The 15,855-nt window shown below is 41.3% G+C and overlaps 1 protein-coding gene across 3 annotated transcripts in view; it reads left to right on the top strand.

The window, feature by feature from the left end:
- LOC109640594 (cytosolic carboxypeptidase 4) overlaps positions 1 to 15,855 on the top strand; it is a 115,777-nt gene that overhangs the window by 69,441 nt on the left and 30,481 nt on the right. For all 3 annotated transcript variants that reach the window (XM_069533287.1, XM_069533286.1, XM_069533288.1), the window contains exons 21-22: positions 1,760 to 1,889; positions 6,626 to 6,757. In XM_069533287.1, the coding sequence (XP_069389388.1) occupies positions 1,760 to 1,889; positions 6,626 to 6,757 (262 nt within the window). The remainder of the gene's footprint in view (positions 1 to 1,759; positions 1,890 to 6,625; positions 6,758 to 15,855) is intronic.

Below are 15,855 nucleotides of genomic sequence, written 5' to 3'. Positions count from 1 at the left end.
TGGTCAAATGACATGTCCTGGTCAAACATAATTCCAAGGTTCCTCACAGTGGAGCTGGAGGCCAAACTGACACCATCCAAAGTAACTATCTGTTCAGACAGTGATGCTCTGAGATGTTTAGAGCCAATTACAACGACCTCAGTTTTGTCTGAATTTAGAAGTTTTCGGTTTTCAGTCCAAGGACAGAACCTTGTGGAACTCCATGACTAACTTGTATGTGCATGGAGGGGTAATTTTTGATGTTAACAAATTGAAATCTATCTGATAAATATGATTTATACCAGTCTAGTGCATTGCCCCTTCCCCTCCCACATTGCCTAAGTTAACAAATCCTGTTGTTCTTACCCAGTCTGAGTTTACACCTGTCCAATGACAGTGTTTGTGTCTGCGCACATTGGTGTGTGTGTGTGTGTGTGTGTGTGTGTGTGTGTGTGTGTGTGTGTGTGTGTGTGTGTGTGTTCCAGTGTAGCCAGAACGGTCTGTGGGTTTCGACCGCACTGTCAGATGCTGGGCACAGGGATACCTTGTTGAACTCAGGTTTTTTCCTGTAGTGTAACCAAGGGAAGCAAAATGCTGTCACATGAATAAGTAAATAAATATAAATGAATAACAAACGTTGTTACATTAAGTTATATTACACAATTGATTAGGCTCAGCCTACATAACCACCATTAAACATGAAATAAATAATTTGGACATATATTTGTCTGATTGATAACAAAACAGAATACCTGTCACACAAATCTTTTCTAATTTCTTTCTTTGCAGGCGCCCACAGCTTTTAGCTATCACGTATTATCAATTAACATAATAAACTTACTTACTAACCCTAACCTACGATGAATACATACATGTATTGTAACCAAAGAGAGCAAAACAATGTCACATGGATTTTATCTTCATAACGTGCCTAACATGAGAGGGAAACTAGAGCATGCAACACATGAGAAGATGAAAGGCTGTGACAGTGCACGCTCTTATCTCACTCTCTCAAAAAGTATTTTAAAATCTCACTTACAACTGAAATGCCCAACAGAAAACTAAACAGTGACCTTACTGATAATTATAATTATTATAATATTATGATGATTTTGTTACCCTTAATTCAACATTCAAACTTAAAAATCTCACTTTACAATCGCCAAAATCTTAAATACATTTATCTTGCAGTCAAGTACAGTGCAGACTGACGAGAGTCAGAAACTAAGTACATCTGCAAACCTTCACAATAAGAGCTCAAATAAAAAAAAAAACACGGAAACAGTAAAACTGCTGAGGGATTTTGGTAAAATCAATACATATTATAAAAGAACACTAACAATAAGAAATAAAGATTACAATAGTTATTTCCTATCAGTTCTTACTCTTGCGAATGGGTAAAAAACAGGAGATGTCACACCTTGTTGAGCCCTATGAGGCAAATTGTGATTTATGAATATGGTCTACACAAATAAAATTAGGTTAGATGCCTAACCTTAAAAGGGTGCTACCACAGGAATAATATGACCTTTTCCAGCTCCTGTCTGTACTTGCTCATTAGCATTTTGGATTAACTGAAGACTTTTCTTGTTTTCAGACTAGAATTTAAAGAAATTAAGGTCATTTGGTTTTCAATTAATCTCCATTGTTATGTTTTCAATTTAATTTCATGATTTCTGGATCTTTAGTCATATACAACATGTAACAGAAGATAACCCACCAAATAATCAACATTATAATTTGTGGGCTCACTGGTGTCTCTTCTGCTCTGTCCTCTCAGGAATCGCTGTGATCTTAACAGTAAAGATCTGAATCGTCAGTGGTGTAAACCAGACCCCATCCTCAGTCCAACCATCTACCACACAAAAGGCTTCCTCTACTACCTCAACAGTATAGGGCGGACTCCACTGGTGAGAAATACAGGCTGTCCGTTTGTAAACTAGTTATCTGAATGTACTTGCCTTTGATGTTGAGTTTTCTTGAGATCAACTTGTTTTTTCTTTGGGTGAAAATCTCATGTTACTTTGCAGAAAACATTTTTTTCAGTTATTATGCATATATTTATTAAACATGGAGTTACACAATTTAATAGTCTTTAAGTTTCAGACTAAAAAAGCAAAAATGTGTGTTGATATGTTTTTCTTTAGAAGTGCTGGGGTATCTTCTGGAACCTTTAGAAGTTTGTCTATCAATGAAGGAAATGGTAAAAGGACTGTTTTTATATAACAACTTTGACAACATCATCAGCGCTCTACAATGCAGGTCACATTCATACACTGCTCAACAAAATTAAGGCAACACTTTATCGTCACTATAACACCAAGTCAATTGAGGAAGCACAACTTCAACTTCACCTGCTTTGGTGCAAATGAAAGTGACAACAGGTGCAATGGAGAGGCAAAAGCAAGACAAACCCCCAAAAGGGAATGGTTTTGCTTGTGGTGGTCACAGACAATTCCTCTTTCCTTATCCTTCCTCACTGATTCTTCTCTAGTTGTCTGTTCTGCTAGTGTCCTACTAGTAGTTTGAAGTGGTACCTGCAGCCGAATCAGGTTGTAAAGTTACTCCAACTCCTCAAGGATGGCACATCTATATGTGAGGTTGGAGGTTTTTTGTGTCTCCATGCACATTCTACTGTAAAGAACATGAAGGCGATACCAGGAGACTGGCCTTTCCACGAGCAGAGCTGGACAGGGCTGTAGAAGGGCATCAACCTCTGATGGATTGTCAGACCTGAAGACACTTTGGTTTGTCTCCTTGACATGCATTTAGCTTGTACAGGGTTGAGAAATTTAATGACGACCACTTTCGAGTAGGAAGAATATTTCTGCTTCTGGGTCTAGATCTGAGATGTGTTTGACAACGTGATGGAGATGAGGCTAGTGTAGGACTGTGCTTGGTGTTAGAATATCAGATCAGTTGTTCAGGATCTCATGACAATCAATGAGTGGTGGCAGGGCAATGTGAACTTTGCTATCAAGTGACTCAATCAGGAATCCTTCCTACTTCTTGCCAGATATTTTAATTATGCCACAACAACTCTGTTCTGGCTAATGAGTGATAGCTCTGTTCATCCAGATTTATATACATGTAGGCTTTGATGGCCATGTCCTTCGAACACCCATGGTATATCTCGGCGAGGCAGATTCAAGTCAACTGACCTGGACCTAGGAACTTCCGTACAGCTTGTTCTAAAAATAGCAATTTCGGAATGATCTACTCCCTCTCTGCCATTTTCCTGTGACGGGAAAGGAGCCTTAACAGATTTAGGTGATGGGCCAGGATGCATGGCCATATCTTACCTCTTGCTGTTGCATTCTTAGCACTTCACTTGCAAGTGTAAAGAACTTGCAATCTTTGGCGAGGTGTGTGATTGGCAATTTAAGAACAACATTTGAAACATATGCCTTTCTCCTTAAGGAATGCCTTTTTTTCATCAAGGAGTTTGTTTCTGAATGTTTTGCATTTTTTGAGAGGATGTTGTTTGTTCTTTTATGAGCAGTTCTTATTAGGGTCATCAATGGGTGTAGAAACATCTGTTTAGTGCACTGAAATGGGTTTGTTGGTGTTAAAGTTCCTCACTAGGGATTTGTCCGATTTTGTGTGTATTGTGAAGCTGCCCTGATAAATTTAGCTAGGACCATTTCGCTTTTTAACCCTCACAAAAATAATAGAAGGGAGGGAAGTGACCATCGTTTTCTTCTTTGTACCATGACCCTGAAGACACCCACTTCTCCTGAAGCCAATATGGAAGCGTGTCTAGGATTGATCCAATTCCACGAGGTGTCCAGATATGATATGATATGAGGCCAGTGAGATATCCATTTTCCTATACCCTTCTTCTGTACAGCCAGATTGGGTTTATGGTCTTGCATATGTGTTTCACATGCTGGCCAGATTCCTTTCCCAGGCATTTGGTCATGAGGTTCAATTCTTTGGTTGTTTCAAGGTGAACTTCACTTGCTGCGTTGGTGAATGAGGAGTACCATGCACAGTGATTCTCAGGCTTATCATCAAATTGGTACAGTCCTCGCTGACAAGGTCTCGACATGGCAAATACTGTGCCAAAGTCTCCAACGGGGTCGTGCTAGCTAGCATATTGCATTAATGGTGGGGGTTTATTCTTTTTATTTCAGTTGGATCCAGTAGGTTTGGTGCAGGTAAGTCCTTATTGTCAGAGTTCTCAGATTTGAACTTGTTGTTAATAGGTTATAATTGTGGAATATCATTCTCAGGTGGCTGCATGTTATGAAACTCTATGATTCTCCGTGTGATATGGAAGTGGCAGGTAAGACTGATAGTGGTGCAGAAGGAGGACGCTGCTGAAGGCCCATTTGAGACTGGACATTTGCACTGGTGTGTTCCAGTTCAAACATTTCAGATTCAGATTTTCCATCTTCAACTACAGTGTGCATTGCTTCAGCATCTTCCAGCACTTGTGCCTCCACCATGGACATATCAGCTTCTCTTTGTAGCGAAAGCACTTCCAACTCTGTGTCTATTCTTACTTTTTCCAACAGATTTTGAGTATCTGGTAGCCTTTTCCATCAGGAGTTTAGCCTATTTGCTAGCATTAGATGCTTTTACCTTGGCAGCCTCTGCTTTAGCCCGGGCATGGGATGCACTTGTCGATGATGCAGATGACTTGCTCCTCATACCACTGGAGACAGATGACTTGCTGCTTGTTGCCAGCTTGACCAATTCAAAGCATCATAATGCTGCCTTTTCACTGTAGTGAAGGTGGAACTCTCACTAAACACCATGTAGTGGCTATCTTACTTTCCTTTCTTCTTTCTTTATTTCTTACTCTTTTAACCACTCTTGAGAAATGACGTGAGACTGTTTTACTCATTGAGCTGGCTGGGTGCCGACAGACAGTTAAACGACTGTGTTGCTCCGCCATATTCTCGTTTATTCAACACATGTTCATAACAAAAAAACTTTACTTCCTGCTTTCTCTACGTAAGCCGCATTAAACGTCTATGGCAACACAAATGGCTCAAAATTCAAAAGCATACTTAAACACAACATCAGCACAAATCAGTGCAAATGACTAAACAATAATAAATGCGCTTACACACCAGGTTAAACTGTTTGCCAATAAAGACGAGGTAAGTTTCACCATTTACTGTTGCACATAATTCATTAACATGCTGGCGAGAACTGGAAATAAAAAATGTTTGCTGTCTAAAATTAAACATTGTTTTGTAAAGTTGCATTTCTATAAGATTGTACATGCACTATAAATAAAGCTGTTTTTGACTCATAAAATGTAATCTTTAACAAAATAATCTCCAATATATATTTTCAACTTGTCTACAATCAAATACATGAACTTACAGCATTGCCTCTAAGATGATTCCAAGATAATGGAAACAGATTGAACATGAACCATGTGTCTCTTTACAGCAGCAGGGTAACAACAGGATGTGACTTTACAGGAAGTAACCTCATCCCCATATAAAAAGGAAAACCATTATACATTTTGCACATTAGATATTAAAGATTAACTTAAATTACAACTTCTAATTTACAACTACAATAATTGACAGCAGTCGAATAATAGGGAGGAGAGTAGCCGTTACTAATGAATTTTCTAAGGAGAGTTAACACAGAGAAGCTTGGCAATAGTATAACAAGAAGAAGCTTAAATACCAGAGAGTAGAGAGTGCTAAGTGTACATTTGGTTGGGGATCAGCCGTAGTAATGTAGAAATGATCAGGATTAATAGAGGCGATAGTACACAGAGGGTGACCACAAGAAAACTAGTACAGCTATGAAGGTGAACCCAGACAATGGCTGGAGAGCAGGGTGGTGAAGTAGAAACTGCAGAACAGGAGAATAATAGTTTAATTGGGAAAACTGGCAAAAAACAAGTGAGAAAAGCTGGAACGCAGACTGACTGATCAGGCACTACAATCTGGTAAGATGAGTGTAGCAGAGCTGAGTCTTTATGGTCTTGATTTTGGATGGAATGCAGCTAATGAGGCTCTCCCTCTGGCTCACCTGTCTCCATTCAGGCAATCACACTCTCACACACACACACACACAGGGAAAGAGACTGCAGGCTAGATAAAAACAGGAAATGAGGCAGCATGCTTACAGCAACATGCCTGCTTGCTGAAAGAATATGCTCTTGTCTTGCACACAGAGATTCTCAAGGTTTGACATGCTCCCCCAAGGCTTCCCTGCACATATGCTGCACACATTGCATCACCTGCTGGACAACTGGTGCTAATGCCTGTCACTGGTGGCTGTGGATTACACTATACATCCAACTTCTTATTACAACACTGGCTTCTTTTTCACCTTAACACATGTAAACCTCTTTCAAACATATGGCAAACTATTGGAGATCTCATTTAGAGAAACCTCTGACAGAAACTCTGCCTTCTTTGCCACCTAATCTTCCTCTCTTCCCCATTTTTCTGTGGGCAGATGGCCGCCCACATTGAGTCTAGTTCTGCTGGTGGTTTCTTCCAGTTGAGGGAGATTGTATATTATGTTTTGGCGCTATACAAATAAAATTAAACTTAATTGAATCATTGTTTCAAAGTCCACACTAGGCTTATTATACCACACATTTGTGTGGATATTGACTGCTGCATTGTAAAGCTCAGTTTCTTTCCCTGTATACATCTTCCAGGTTTTCTGTGACTACCACGGCCACTCTAGAAAGAAGAATGTGTTCCTGTATGGCTGCAGTGTGAAGGAGACTCTCTGGCAGTCTGGATCTGGAGTTGACACTGTAGGATTAAAAGAGGACCCTGGATATAGGGTAAGTCACATGTTCTCATTAAAGACCATGATTATTGCACAGTTGCACCTTGAAGTGGACACAATAGAATGCTACTCTAAAAAGTGCACTTCTTTCATGCAAAGAAATGACACAACTTTTGAGGGAGCATGCAGTTGGCATACTTACTGCAGGAATGTCTACCAGACCTGTTGCCCATAACTGAATATTCCATAAGTCACCTCCAATGCCATTTCAGAGAATTTGGCAGTACATCCAACCATCCTCACAACCAAAAACACTATGTTATCATGCTAGCCCAGGAATGCTACATCCTTCTGAGAGATCATCTGAGATCAGCCACCCAGACATCACAGAATTTCTGCACAGATGGACAGAAATGTCTCAGGGAACCTCACCTGAGTGCTTGTTGGGCTCACTGGAGTCTTGACCTGACTGCAGTATGTTGTTCTAACTGACTTGCACATCTTCAAAGGAGTGTTGCACTTGGGAAAAGTGCCCTCTTCACAGATAAATCCCAGTTTACAATGTATCTGGCAGATGGTAGATGTGTATGGTAATGGATGGGGGAGTGGTTTGCTGATGTCAATGTAGTCAACAGAATGGAACAGTGATTGAGATCCTCAAGCCCATTGTCATGCCATGTATCCACTGCTATCGCCTCATGTTGCAGCATGATTATGCACAGCCCCATGTTGCAAGGATCTGCACACATTTGCATCGTGTTGGCGTCTGATCGTAGAGGTGGACCATGATCAAGGTGGATGCTGATCGTGGACTATGATTAAACAAGACTGCTTCATATACAATATGTCTCCTCAGATACTCAACCATTATTGACAATAATTCCTCAATTAATTTACCTCCCATTATGCTACAAACAGTTTATTATAACCAATGCTGTAAATACTCTTATTTTTCTGACGTTCTCCATAACATGTGGCATCCATTGTACTTCTGTCCATCCTGTGAGAGGGATCCCTCACATGTGGCTCTCTCTGAGGTTTCTACGTTCTTTTTCCCTGTTTAAAGGTTTTTTAATACCTTAAAATCTTGTTTAATATAGAGAAACCCAACAGTTCCCACAATGAGCAACACTTTGGTGACTGTGGAGGAAAAACTCCCTCATTAACAGGGAGAAACCTCTAGAACCAGACTCAATGTGGGTGGTCATCTGCCTCGTTGGGGTGACAGAGAAAAATAGGGAGGAGAGGTGAGATGGGTTGAAAAGAGGGGACAGAAGAGAGAGAGATAGTGGGGAGGGGGAGAGAAAGGAGAGAGAGAGACCAGGACTACACAAGCACCATTAGCTCAGTCCAAGGCACATCTGTATAATAATCGTGCTGTGATGGTTCTTTGCAAAATGTGAGCAACACATGGCATATGCACAAATGGGAGCTGTCTAGCTGCAGCGATCATGGTTCGGGCGCTGTCTGTTCCAATTGTGGTGACCTTTTGTTGAACTCCCCAGGCTTCTGCCACAGAGAGAAACTGCTCCACGCAGTTTTCAGCATAGTGCCTTGTGGTCGTCTTCTGCACGGTTAGGGCGAAAGACTTAAGATGCCATGCCCTGTCCGTGAAGTCAATAATTTGTGCAGTCACACCGACATAATTTGTATTGCTTATTGAGGTCCAATGATCCCCAGTCACAGCAACACATTCAGCTTTCTCCAATAAATCAACTTTCGCTTGCTTTTTCAGTGTCATAAAGCTGATGAATTTTGTTTGAAATCGTCTTTCTGTATGGCAGTTCATAAGTTGGGTCAGACGACGCGATCTGTAGCACCGCTTCTAGCCCCTGATCTTCGACAGTCCACTGCAATCCATTTCGCCAGTGAGTTTGTTAATTTGTCAGTCGTGGACTTACTCATTTTGGCTCTGAACCCTGTCATCTTGTCGAGTGTGGGTTGGCGACACTGCCTACTCGAACTAGGAACGTTGCCTATGCTAGCTGCAACATGTTTGGCATTGAGGTGGTAGCGGAGGCTGGAAGAGCTCCGGTGATAGGCAAATTCTTTCTTGCAGTTTGCACACAACTGTGCTTTTATCCAGGTTTCCACCCGTTAGTTTTTTAAAACTAAAATTTCCGTCCACCAAACCCAGCAATAACTTCTCATCGGATTCCATTGTTGTTTCTCGTGTTGTGTCCTGTGCATCAGAATAACAGGTATACAGGGAACTCGTGCCGCGCTGTTTGGAGTGCAAAAATAAATTGCGATTAAATGTGTTATTTTTTTGGTGCGTTATTTTTTCTGTCATTAATTAATCATAATTAATGCAATAAAGTCCCAGCCCTAATTTATTTCTCTCTTTATTTGTTTATCTCACAGCAAATCTAGCACGGGAATCTATCGGCGTTATGGGCGGTTTTGGGTTCGGTAGCGAGGCTACCTGCTCGATGGTAGGGCAACATGCCGGTGGTGGGTGAGGCTGACTTGTTATGTCGGGCATTACGGTGTTAATGCTGCTTTGGGTTGTCATGGTTACGATGCTGTATTCTGTTTGTTTAGGTTTACAGCAGTCACACATGTGCGTGAGAGTTAGTGTCTTGTGTGTGGCATTAATGGGGTGTACTCCAACTATAGCTCAGCGTCTGTGTTGCTTAATATAACACTTAGCTACAGTACGTCATGCAGTCAAACTGGTGCTCGCAGTGAGCTGCTCGGTGGAGGAGACAGGGTAAGTGGTCGGACAGGTGGTCGGTTACCGCAGCGTCAAGTTAGCTTCCCATGTAAATGGAGCCATAGTAATTTTCCTTGATAGTCCGGATAAATTGCAGGACGTGGTGGAATCAGGAGTCAAGATCGATGACACCTTCACTGCGGTTTACCCACTAGTTTGTCCCGCAAAACGGATCATAATCTCTAATGCTCCTCCGCTTATTAAAAACGAAGTAGTGGTTAAAGAGCTGTCCTGGTATGGACTCATCATTTCCCAGATTAAAATGGTGTCCCTGGGCTACAAGTCTCTGCTTCTCAAACATGTCATATGTCATCGCCAGCAGGTTCACAGGTTTAAAGTTAAGCTCTTCTTTATGGCGCCGTGCTAGGTGGCAGACTGGTACTGCAGCTCCATTGTTTGTTCTTGACTCTACGTCTTTTTGTCACTTTGTTATTTTATTTTTTTCTCAATAATTGTCCTGGGGACTTAGTTGCAATGGCTACGTGCTGTTTTAAAACTTTTTTCCTTTTCTGCTACTTTCCACACTCTTTGTTCGATGAGCCACCCAGAGAGGAGTGAGAGCATTGTTTACTCATGTGACCAGCTGATTGCGCTGAGTAAACTTGTGTTGCTGACCGGCGAGAAATCTGAAACTCCAAGGGAGCTACAGAGGAGACACCTAGGGTTGGAGAGCTGGAGCTAAGCGCAGACTGAAGAGGAGGAAACATAAAACCTTCAGTTCCTCCGGTCATAATGGGAAACGTAAGATCCTTGGGGAATAAGATGGACAAGCTCAGCGTGCTGGTTAAGACCCAAAGGGAATACTGTGAGTACAGCTTGTTGTGTTTCACCGCGACATGGCTGCATTTGGATTACCCGGACTACAGCGCCGAGTTACCTGGCTTCACTACTGTTCGGGCGGACAGGGACGTTATACAGAACAATAAGAAGAAGGGAGGAGGGATTGCACTATATGTGAGTGAAAGATGGCGTAATCCCAGACATATTAATCAGAAGGAGCGTCTCTGTTGCCCGGACATTGAACTGCTAGCAGTGGGGATGCGCCCATATTATTTACCGAGGGAGTTTACGTCCGCCATCACGGTTGCTGTTTAAATTCCTCCATCAGCTGATGCAACTGTAGCTAGCGACACCATTCACTCCACTGTTGCAAGGCTTCAAACTCAGTATCCCAATGCTTTTATAGCCATCACTGGTGACTTCAATCATGTCACACTGGACAAAACTTTACCTTCAATCCACCAGTATGTTAACTGCCCCACAAGAGACAATAAAACACTGGACCTTCTGTATGCAAATGCTCTGGATGCATACATTGCCAGTGCCCTCTCCTCACTTGGCAGATCAGACCACAACCTGGTATTACTGACAACGAAATATGTCCCTCTTGTCCAGCGACAGCCTGCATCCACAAGGAATGTGAGGAGGTGGACTCAGGAGGCCACTGAGGCACTGCAGGACTGCTTCGAGTCCACTGACTGGGATGTGCTCTGTGAGCCACATGGGGAGGACATCAACAGCATGTCGGAGTGCATAACAGAATACATTAAATTCTGTGAACAAACCAGCTTGCCAGCCTGTGCGCTGCTTTCTGAACAACAAGCCCTGGATCACCACTGAGCTGAAAGCGCTTCTCAACAAGGAGAAGAAAGCCTTCAGGTGTGGGGACAGACAAGAACAGAAGGTCATACAACACGACCTGAGGGGAAAGCTGAAGGAGTGTAAAGACTCCTACAGGAGGAAAGTGGAGGCCAAACACGAGCAGAACAATGTGAGGGATGTGTGGTCTGGAATGAGGGTAATTACTGGGTTCAAGGCTAAACATCAGACAGCCAGGAGGCAGCCTGGAGAGGGCAAATTAACTAAATTTGTTCTTCAACAGGTTCAGTACACAGCCCTCATCTGTCCTCCCCACCATACTCCCAGACTTCCACACACCCTCACTGCTTCCAAAGCTTCTGCTCTTATCCATCATGGACTATCAAGAGCACCCTCTCCACCACCTGGTGGACAGACAGTGGAGCACCTTCTCTAACAGACTGGTTCTACTCTGCTGCCGCAAGCACAGATACAGGAAGTCTTTCCTGCCTGCAGCAATAAGAATGTGCAATTCCCACCTCTGATAGTACTTACTAGTAATTAGTGCTGCAATAACTGTCAATTTATATCATTATTTTGTTTATATTATATTCATACTCATTTTACCACATTTAGTTATATTTATATTAAGTCATGTCAAATTTTGCACCTTGTCTTTTGTGTCTTACTCTCTGTGAATGTTGAATTGCTGCTGTGACACAACAATTTCCCAACTGGGATAAATTAAATTAATTTATCTATCTATCTATCTGACTTGAACCTCACCTTTAATTTTGACATTGACGGGTTTGACTACACAGTGTTTGCGACGACAGAAACCATGAATAAATCCAGAGGGTTTTAGTTGATTTCTTTTGGGACAAACTGCACTGGATATCACATAGTGTCCTGTTCCTTCCAAAGGAGGAGGGTGGACAGGGTCTGATTCACCTGGCCAGCAGAGGCGCAGCTTTTTATCTCCGGTTTGTTCTGAGGCTGCTGACTGGACCAGATGACCTGGCATGGCGACCTCTGTCCAGCTGCATCCTGAGACATGTTGGAGGAATTTTGTTTTTTATGGACCCCGGGGAAGCTGAACACCTCATCTCTGCCAAACCTTTATTGGAGCCTTTTTTCAGTGTGGTCTTTGCTGAAAAAGCAGAGACAGGAGCAGATGGCCTCTCTACACTGGCTCTTACGGGAACCAGTACTGTATGGACAACATCTGGATTATTCCAACCTGAGTGGACCAACTCTGTCCAGAACACTCTATGCTGCAGGGATTTCCACACTGGAGCAGGTGGTGAAACTGGCTGGACCTAGGCTGGACGATCCTGCAGGTTTAGCCACTAAACTGGGAGTGAGATCCATGCGGGTCATGAATCAGCTCCTCAGTCACTGGAAATCAAAGCTGACGAGACATGAACACCTTTTAAAAGTCTTCTGTGATGGTGCACTGCTGCCAGACTCTACAAATTCTACTGGACTACTTCCTGTCTTTAAAAACTGTTCTGGTCCCCTATTGTAGCCTCTCGCCCTGTAAGAGTTTCTTTGGAGGACGCCTCAGGAAAATCTCTCTACAGACTGATGGTGAAGACATTAAACCAGAAGACACTAAAAGGGGCGCAGTGGCACTTCATAGCTACTTTAAACTAGATCCTGGCTCTAAACCATCATGGAGGTCTTTGTACAAACCTCCTGTAATAAAGAGACACAGAGACCTACAGTGAAGAATCCTACATAGAATTGTAGCAGTGAACTCTTTTATTTCGGTCATCAACTCTGCTGTAGAGGACAAATGTCTGTTCTGCAGCCAGAGAGAAACTGAATTTCACTGTCTTTGAGGGTTCTCATCTCTTCGCTCGATTTGTTTTACTGGACACCTTTTTTAACAGATGTTTTTATATGTGGTTTTAACTACACTCGCCAGCTCAGGCAAAGATGGCATGTATGTAAACCGTAAAAGAAAAATACAAGAACTGAACATTGATGTGGTTCACTTGTTTGCGAAAATGGTGAAAGCCAGATTTTTTTTATTGATTTTAGTTTTCACAGAGCGACTCATGACCTGGAGAGTTTCAGACTGATGTAGGGACACAGAGAGGTTTTCTGCTCTTTCACAGACCAACAGCTTGTCTACGGAGTTGTTCTATGAGAACAAAAAAAACTGTATAAATGTAATGTATCAAGTTTTTTATACAGTGTAAATAGTGACAAATAAAGGATGGTTTTAAAAATCAAAATCTATCTCTCTCGATGTCTCTCTCTTTGTGTCTCTTTCTCACTCTAGCTTTCCTAAAGTTTGCGATGTTGCACAAACAAGTTTTTATCTGAAGGTCACCACTTGTTCTCCTAGATTCTTTAAATTTTAGCATTTGTATTCAAGAGTAGGTTCACAATTTAATGAGTGCAGTCCAAACAGTTGTTAGGACTCAGAGGCAAACCAGTGTTCGATTTGCAATGGCTATGTGCCGAACTCTTCAAATTCAAGTACCTTGCAGACATGTCGCCTCCTCCGACAAAATATAGATGAATCTATCTAGATGAATCTATCTAGATGAATCGGCGACAACTACAGCCAATCAGAGGGCAGCACAGGGTGAAAGAGGTACATGTAGTGGTAAGGTGTCCCCCTGACTTTTGCATATTGATTAATTATACAAGTATAGAAATAAATTTAGTAATTATTTCTAATTAAAAATTAATAAATATGAGCATCCGTTTAACCCCACTTCCAGCTTGATGTGTCATTTGTGACTAGAATGACACAGAAGAGCAGTAGGATGATTTAAGGGTTTTTATCCTATTTCTATTCCAAAGTGTTGTATTTAATTTGGAAAAAATGGCTTCAGATTTTGCATTCCTCTGTTCTTTGATCTTTTCGCCTGCTCTGAGATTTTTGTAAAAAATTTGAATGCTGGCTGTATTGATAACAAATTAAATAGTCCCGCCTTTGTTGTGGGTGTATTAGCTATACTTCGATAAAAGTCCCATACTTTAATCTTTATATGTTTCTGTTGCGTTGTTCTGTGCACGTGACATCCATTGCACGTCTGTCCGTCCTGGGAGAGGGATCCCTCCTCTGTGGCTCTCCCTGAGGTTTTTTCCACCTTCTTTTCCCTGTCAAAAGGGTTTTTTTTGGGGAAAGTTTTTCCTCACTCGAACCGAGGGTCTAAGGACAGAGGGTGTCACTCCCTGTACAGATTGTAAAGCCCTCTGAGGAAGATTTTGTTTTGTGAATTTGGGCTATACAAATAAAATTTGATTTGATTTAACTTGGTTCATGCACTCCCGCTAACCATGACTTTTTTTTACATGTAAGTGTCTGTATCTTTTACTATAATAGCTTGTATAGTCGTTATGGCACATCAGCTTTGAATGCATACTTAAAGGAAAATTGACATCTTCATGGAGCAGGAGTCAGATCCCTGGTCAACATGGAGTGGAATAATCAAGGATCTCAAGTAAGGTTTTAATTCTATTTCAATAGTGTCAATGTTGAAACTATCTTTCTTGTGATATTGTTTCATTCCATACTATGTTTGCTGTCAAGGATGTCCAGCTCATGCTTATTGGCAGCTGCACAGGACAGCTGCTAATAAATGGCCACTTAGTATGCTACGTCCACTCTCAACCATGGTCTGCCCAGATTAAGCTAGCCATAAATTTAACTTGTAGTTCCACTTGCAAGCTTAAACCGGACGTATCATGCTGAAACGTGCTCTATTTCCAGCCTTGCTAGCTTGAGGTATTGGTAATGAGACCTTAGCTCGATTGTAGATTGAGTGTGTCAAAGTCTTGCTGCAGCAGTAAAGTTGTATAATTTCTTTATTTTCAGTGGATTCCTGTGGACTGCAGTATGTTGCTGCAGTCATGAACCACAGAAATGGCATGTGTCTCATGTTACTCATACAGGTGCCACTCTTTGACATACAGTGATTCTCACTGGAACATGCAGCTACCTGTGCCTCCAACTTTAACTTGTATAGCATATGGCAGAGCTGATTTATATACATGCCATGTTAAATGTTTCTGTGTGCAACTGAAAACTGAGGTTTATTTGTGTCACATATAGATTCTCAGTGGTATTACACTGCGATTTCACTTACGTAGGTGAGGGCAAAACAACATCTCTTTTTTCATTTAGATATACCATTTTCTGCAGCTTTAGACATGAAAACAACCACTTCTTTAATCCTTAAAAAATAATTTATTAATCTGAATAGATAGTACAAATTGGTCATTTGCAATCCTTGTGTAAATATGTTGACAGTCTGGAGGGAATTCATTCAAGGCAAGAGGATGTCTCTAAATCAACTCAACATTAATTTGAGATGTATGTTTTCAGTTAACATATTTAATGTTTCCATTTTCTGATTCAATTTAAAGAATATGCTACTCCAGGCATTGTTAGAAACAAATGCATCACTTATATCTGCCTGTATTCAAATGTTTCAAGTTGTTATTGTACTTAATGCTAAGCATAAATTTAAAAAGTCATTAATGATTTGAAATAAAATATTATAGAAATACACATAGTATTATGTAAAACTTATTTTGGAAAAATCTAATGCACTGATCATTTTATTAATTATAACTATTTAAGGATGAATGCACCACAGTATAAATTAATTTGCTATTTACATGGCTCTTTGTGAGATTGTGACCATTGGGATGATCAAGTTGGATGGCTGTTCAGACAGTTACAGGGGATGGTAATCGACCTTCACAAATGCCATACAAGGTCTGATGCTCACCATTGATGAAGACCTTGACTAATATAAGTGGCTAGGCACCCCTTAATTAGAACAGATGAGGAGAATCAGAGCTGTTAATGTCAGTGACCCAACTGCTGGGCC

Source organism: Paralichthys olivaceus, chromosome 10 (assembly GCF_024713975.1).
Source record: "Paralichthys olivaceus isolate ysfri-2021 chromosome 10, ASM2471397v2, whole genome shotgun sequence".
NCBI lineage: Eukaryota > Metazoa > Chordata > Actinopteri > Pleuronectiformes > Paralichthyidae > Paralichthys > Paralichthys olivaceus.
The sequence above is the reverse complement of the archived record's forward strand: the minus strand, read 5'-3'. Positions and strand labels throughout refer to the sequence as shown.